Below are 7,682 nucleotides of genomic sequence, written 5' to 3' on the forward strand. Positions count from 1 at the left end.
CATTTCTCATTTTATCACAGAAGTAAAGAAGTCAAGTTGCCCCAAAAACATCACTCTTATCTTATCATGAACTTCCTCGAAGACAAGAAAGTACTTTTATATTCAAATGCAGGTGGCGAGAATATGATGACTCAAACAGATAAGGTACCCCAAGAACGACATCACAATATGCGTTTAGGGTTTCACTGCCACTGGTACTGACCATTGACAAGTAGAAAGAGTGTGATCTTTTATGTACATACCCTGTTTGAGCTTCAATACTTTTTACCAGTGTGAAGAAAAAGTTGGTTTGATAAATTTTCAGCATGTAATAACGTGCATATGTTTTACTAGCATTTTATAAATTTTCTTTCCCAGCAATGTTTCTTTACATTTTCAAACAGAGATATATTAGGGTATTTATATCTTTTTTTTGTGGATAGCGCGTTGGATTTCTAATCCAAAGGTACCGGGTTCGTTCCCCGGCAGGGATGCCACCACCATTGCCTGGTCCCAAGTCCAGGATGAGAAACGTTTCAGAAACGTTTATGACTTTAGGGATTCCACACCATGCGCCTCCAAAGTGAAGCGTATTTTATACAATTGTTCTTTTCTCTACTCTGCAGATTATATGAGAAAAGTAACTAAAAAGTGCTGTGGGTGATTATTAGCTAAAGAAATGCTGTGTGTGATTATTTCACTAAAATTTGTAATCAACTGCAGGAACATGACCTATTTGATGAGTATTTTGCAGCCACTCCAAATGCCCTTGTAGGGTCTGGTGGTATTAGTGAAGTCAAGTGTCCATGAAAGTAAAGGGAATTACTGCCTTACAGGCTGTTCTGCCAGTTAAAGATGTTTGTTGCGCAAGAATTGAAAATAAATTAAAACTGAAAGATGTTCATACATATTATTATAAAGTACAAGCATGGCCAGGTGGTTAAGGTGCTCGACTCGCAATCTGAGGGTCGCGGGTTCGAATCCCCGTCACACCAAACATGCTCGCTCTTTCAGCCGTGGGGGCGTTATAATGTGACGGTCAATCCCACTATTCGTTGGTAAAAAAGTAGCCCAAGTGTTGGCGGTGGGTGGTGATGACTAGCTGCCTTCCCTCTAGTCTTACACTGCTAAACTAGGGACGGCTAGCGCAGATAGCCCTCGTGTAGCTTTGCGCGAAATTCAAAAACAAACAAACAAAGTTCAAGATCAACTACATATAGACTGCAAAAACATTTGGGATTTCATTATTTGGACGTTTCTCGACATAAGAATCGAACGATTCGTTCGAGATGACGATTTTTGGTCGGAAAATTTAAACTGAAACTGTTTTATTTCATTTTAAAGCAATCTTGCCAGAAGTAACGAGAACCACGCCATCTTTTTTAAGGCTAAATGAAAGTACCGTGATAAGCACGAATATCGCATATACATTAGCTGCGATTCTTTATATTTTCTTATTCTGAATTTTGAAATGTGATAAAATGGAATTAAACTGGATAACTTTCCAGAAGATCTTTTTTGAGAAGACGTTTAGGTAAACTTTCGTGATTCTACTTTAGAAACGAAAGTCGGTCAGAACATCGTTCCAAACAAAGAAACGTTCCAATAGACTGTCTATTATGGATCCATTTAAGTAGATGATTCATCTACAAACCAGGAATTTAAAATGTATATGGAATATGTTTTGTTTTTTGAGATATAAAAGCGGCATCACTGTATAAGAATCATACTCGTATGATTTCCATTAGTGACTGACTGTGTTTTTTCAAATTAATATATTTTGCACTTGTATCATAAATGGATTTTTACGTTAAGAATAATTGTTTGTTTTCAAATGTGACTGATTTTTACTGTAAATGAGTTTAGCAAACATTTTATGCTCTCCATTCGTTTTATCGTATTGTACAATAATAAATTTATATCAGATAACACATACTAATACAGCTTATTGGCCATTTTGTTTTATTCCAGTAGGTCACGAATGTAAAACCTTTTGTAAATCGCGGTCTAGAGTGAACTATAAAAGTGAAACGCTACATTTGCCCTTGTGGGTCAGCATTACGTTTACAGACTTAGAACGCTAAAATCCGGGGCTCGATTCCCCACGGTGAACAAAGTGCAGATAGCCCATTGTGTAGCTTGGCGGTAAGAAAACAACAATAGGAAAATTACCTATACATGATCATACAAACTACATATGTGTAATGTTTGTGTACATGAATTTTTAGCTTTTATTATTTATCTTCACTTCACTTATATTTCAAAATCTTTTAAAATCTACACATAAAACTTTGTAATAAGCTTCAGGAATTAGCGTTACTAAATTTTTAGTTTTTCTAAACTGGGTATTTACATGATTTATGTAGATACGGATGAGTGGTTTTCTTTATCGTCACGCAATGTCTACTGCATTTTTGGAGCTATTTTTTATCACGAAGAAGACTAGGACCGAACCCAGCAGATGGATTTGACGAAAAAGCTCAGTGCACAAAGTTATGAATATATTCATATTTTAAAATCATACGAGATCGCCATTTTAGCAAACTTCTTTGGATTTTCCTCATGTTTTTTGTTTTTTTTACTTCATGATTTATGTCATTGTAATTACTCGATATTCCCTATTTTTAACATTCTTTTATTAGACTTGAAAATGTGTAGTTTTTAAACATTCTTGGCAAATGAACAGTTAGTTTTTTTTTCCGCTTGGTTATGTTTGCCTTTTCAGTGGAACCCAAGTAAGCAGAAAATGTAGTCAATGTAGCTGTAATTTGGCTTGACTCATTAAAAATGTGTCATTTCCAATTTATGACTCAGTCGTAGGGGTGAGAACGTTCCCGTACTACGTAAAAAATCTAAACAACGGGCTAACTGCGTTGTACCCACTATATGTATCGAAACCCAGTTTTTGCGGTATTCCACTGGGGAGTTAAAAAATACTCGGAAATCAAGATGATCTCATTACGCAAGCGCGATTGTTAATTTTACGCATATGATTATTTATAGTATAAAAACTTAGGAATTTATTTTTTACACAGAAGCTCTAACATTGCGATTGGCATTTCATTGACACGGCTGAGAAGGAATTATGAATACATATTTTATGTTATTCATAGCAATACAAACTTTTTGCTGCATAATGGCCTACCAGACAATACCTGTCATGCACAAGGTGTTTTACATTGATTTATTTCACCTGAATTTGGAGAATTATATCTCAACATACCAGATTATTACATTCACAACAAAATACTGAACAGTACTTTCCGTACTAGTAAAGTTGCGCAGCTTCACATTAATATGAACTTCACAGTTGGTGGTGGGTGATGTTGACTAGCTACCATCCTTCCCTAGCATAACATGGCCAGGTGGTTAGGGCAATTGACTCGCAATCTGAGAGTCGCTGGTTCAAATCCCCGTCCCATCAAACATGCTCGCCCTTTCAGCCGTGGGGGCGTTATATTGTGAGAGTCAATCCCACTATTCGTTGGTAAAAGAGTAGCCCAAGAGTTGGCGGTGGGTGGTGATGACTAGCTACCTTCCCTCTAATCTTTCACTGTTAGATTAGGGACGGCTAGCGCAGATGGCTCTCGCGTAGTTTTGCGCGAAATTCAAAACAAACAAACCTTCCATCTAGTCTATCACTATTAAATTAGGGATGGCTAGCGCAGATAGCTCTCGTGTAGCTTTGCGTGAAATTCAAAACATACTAAACGATTATTACACACGTTACTCTGGAAGTAGAGGTATAATAATATTTATTACTTAAAGAGGTAAACGACATTGTCTGGATTCGAGACAGAATGTCTTAAAAACATAAACACTTTTTGTTGGATCACGATTGGAAGTAGTTTTGGTCAAATAAATTTGTTTATTGCGTTTCACCTAAAGAAGAAAAATGACTTATGTTTAATAGCTTTGATCACTTAAAATATTTTAATGAACATTTTCTAAAACAAAAAACCACAATTTGCATTTATGAGAACTTTAAACAATAAAATATGCATGATAATTGGTTTTATTAAATATTTCATAATGAGCTAATAACATAAAAAACCTTCAATATATTCTGTTTTAATGTAGAATCCTGATTTTTTTTACCCAGGTGGGTACGTGGAATACGCAGTTTGGCATTCAGTTCTCTACCAAATACGAGAAATTAGTAGGTGACGTTTTGCGACAATTAAGGAACCGTACTCTGGAGGTTGTAACAATTATTGTAAGTATACCATGATAATATTTAACGTACACTCCTGATTTCCTGTACTGTATTGTAAAACTATTTGTAAGATGTTTTTTTGTTTGTTTCAGAGCAAAGCCACATTGAGTTTTCTGCTATGACTACCACCGGGAATCAAACCCCGGATGTTAGTGTTGTAAGTCAGTGAACTTACCGCTGTCTCATCAGGGGACATTATAAGAATGATAAATTCTGAAGACATAATCTCTTCTATCCTAATATTACCATTAAACGTTACTCTAAGCATCTACCGAAAGGGTAAGGTAAAGAAAAATTAAAAATTATGCCACATTTTAATTACCATAATTATATAATTTACTGGCTGACGTAAGTTTTGAAACATGTGTCTAGGGAACCATCCCACGAAAGATTTATTTTTTTTTTTTTATGGAATGAACGTGTAATATATATATATATATATTGTTTATTTCCTATGTATTTATAAAGTAAAAAAAATTAATGAATGAGTAATGAGTCTTTTTAAAACGTCACTGGAGAATTTAATCATAATAATCCCCTAGAATCCGCCCTACATGATGATGAAAGAACCAGCAGAGCAGCTAACTGGAAACGATCAGTTTGAAGGTTATTGTTTGGATCTACTTGAAGAACTGTCTAAGAGACTAGGTTTCAAGTATAAGATACACCAAGTTCGTGACGGTTCTCATGGAAGCAAGAACGAACATGACGAATGGAATGGCATGATACGAGAATTGATTAATAAGGTATATTAAATCAGTATATCACAGCAAACAAAGAGAAAAAAGCAAACTACTATTTAATATGTGAAACGTTTTAACTATTAATTATATTTATCATAAGACATTATGTCAGGCCTATTATATTTTTAACGCTACATTCCTAGCCTAGTCCTTTACGGATTTACAATAATTACAATGTATACTAATAGAATTTCAACCATACTATGTTCGTCATATCCACTGCAGACGACGATACGTTCGCGCTCTAACAATTGTCGTTTTAATTATTATTTCCGTTTTTCTGAATCACATACGTTTATATTACTATATTTTTTTAACTACATCATATCCACTGATCGCTATTGTTTCATCTGTTGGAATTGAATAAGACCAATACTAAGTATTAATTTATTATAATTTAAAACACTAATCAGAGGATAGAACAAAACAAAATTATTACCTCCATTATCATCAGTAATCCCAACCATACAAAAAAGTGTAAATTTCAACTAAACGTTTAGAATAACCACTCAAACATTCAACCAATCACGAGAAGTTTTAGAAATAGTAGGAGATATGCTTGTATGCAAAGTTTTGCTAAAGAAATCAGTGCTAAATGACCTTTCTGATTTTAAGAACAGAAAATAATCTAGAGCAAACCGCAAATGGTTGAATCTATAAAAAAAAAGTTAAATAATAAAATATCTCCCTAAAATACAAAATTACCATACCAACAGTTCGGTTTCATATCTTTATCAATAATATAAATATCACTGTGCGACAGCTCCTGGCACAGTTGTGAAGTTCTTACTAACTACTTTAGGAAGAAAAAAATCGTTTTTAATTGTTTCAGCTTGGAACAGTTTTCGATTTAACGAACATGTGTAATCTATATAAAAACCATGCTTACTTTTGTTTATCCGAAACTTTTCTCGCAACTTTCTCGATCAAACGCTACAAGTCTAATATCGTTAGATATTTAGAGGAGTCCGGATTGCATATTGGCTTTTTCATTCAGAATCACCTTATAGAAAGGCCTTTGTACGAGGAGTTCCGATTACATATTGGCTTTTTCATTCAGAATCATCTTATAGAAAGGCCTTTGTACGAGGAGTTCCGATTACATATTGGCTTTTTCATTCAGAATCACCTTATAGAAAGGCCTTTGTACGAGGAGTCCGGATTGCATATTGGCTTTTTCATTCAGAATCACCTTATTGGATAGGCCTTTGTACGAGGAGTCCGGATTGCATATTGGCTTTTTCATTCAGAATCACCTTATAGAAAGGCCTTTGTACGAGGAGTTCCGATTACATATTGGCTTTTTCATTCAGAATCACCTTATAGAAAGGCCTTTGTACGAGGAGTTCCGATTACATATTGGCTCTTCCCTTCTGAATCATCTTACCCGTTTTTTTTGCTTAACCAAACTCTTTAATCCAACGATGGCACAATGTTGTTGTCATCACGTTTCTATTGGCTTCGATTTCAACTTTAGTTTTTGTATTTGCAAAGTATTTCGCACAAACAACACTTAACTCGCTTATAATTTCCTAAATAAAAATGAACATTACACTAAATACAATTGCTATGAGCTTTCTCGACTTAAAATACACATGCACAGTTCGTTAAAAACCATATTCTTATCACTTTGTGAACACGCATTCAGACTTCCTGCATATTTAGCTAAGCTTGTCTTCATTACAACCTTACATTTACTTTGCAATACCTCATCTTCGGTCGTTTCGTAGACTGCTATAAACACCTTTTAGCTACTTTTTTCTTTAATACGGGTTTTATTCTTCGTTTTAGAGTTTCTTTGTTTTAACTCGTGAAACTTCTCATACACTAAACCGTCATAACTGTTTGATACTATGTACACTACTATTATGAATACCGTACTTTATTTACGTGTAGTTTTATTCAATAAAGTTAGATGTACGCGAGTTTATTTGTCTAACTGCGTGATTTTATTTCTTCAAGTAGACCAGGATTTATGTCCAACACGTAATGCCGTTCGTGAAAATGATAGAATAAGGAAAATTCAAGCGAAGGGCATGAAAACTACCGCAAACGTTTTGCGGGTCGCGCCTAGTAAAAATCAAAATATGTTGATTGGTGACAGTACAATCATATCAAAATATCACAGTAAAATTAAGTAATTAATACTGTTGATTTATTAAAGGTGATGCAAGAAAAGTCACCTTTCTGAAGAACGTTCACGATAAAAATATTGGCTTGTGTTCATGGATTTATTTGTTTGTTTGTTATTGAATTTCGCGCAAAGCTACACGAGGGCTATCTGCGCTACCCGTCCCTAATTTAGCAGAGTAAGACTAGAAGGAAGGCAACTAGTCGTCACATTATAACGCCCCCACGGCTGAAAGGGCGAGCATGTTTGGCGGGACGGGGATTGGAACCCAGGACCCTCAGATTACGAGTCGAGCGCCCTAACCACCTGGCCATGCCGGGCCGTGTTCATGGAAGTTATTGTAATCATCAAGGAAACTGACTTACGAATTACCCGTTCCCTGCACAGGTGTTCATATTACTTGAAATAGGTATTTAAAAGACAAACTTCTTTGAAGAACATCTATTTTATAAAAACAATCAATTTTCTTAAGATTTTAATTTTTATCTAAACTTTTGATTTTTAAAACAAAAGTTATACAATATAAATTAAATCTTCTTCATATACTACATGGAGAATCATAGTGTTACGTCTCTGGTCGTTTGTTAATTTCCCGTAAAAATTCTTTCCGAAG

General features: G+C 34.9%; 1 protein-coding gene across 1 annotated transcript in view; it reads left to right on the forward strand.

Annotated features, from left to right (window-relative positions):
• The window catches only part of LOC106463646 (glutamate receptor ionotropic, kainate 1-like), a 62,463-nt gene that overhangs the window by 45,606 nt on the left and 9,175 nt on the right, over window positions 1-7,682 (forward strand). Inside the window, exons 9-10 of the mRNA XM_022391573.1 lie at window positions 4,082-4,195; window positions 4,738-4,941. Of these exons, the coding sequence (XP_022247281.1) occupies window positions 4,082-4,195; window positions 4,738-4,941 (318 nt within the window). The remainder of the gene's footprint in view (window positions 1-4,081; window positions 4,196-4,737; window positions 4,942-7,682) is intronic.

This window comes from Limulus polyphemus, unplaced genomic scaffold (assembly GCF_000517525.1).
Source record: "Limulus polyphemus unplaced genomic scaffold, Limulus_polyphemus-2.1.2 Scaffold54, whole genome shotgun sequence".
NCBI classification, from domain to species: domain Eukaryota; kingdom Metazoa; phylum Arthropoda; class Merostomata; order Xiphosura; family Limulidae; genus Limulus; species Limulus polyphemus.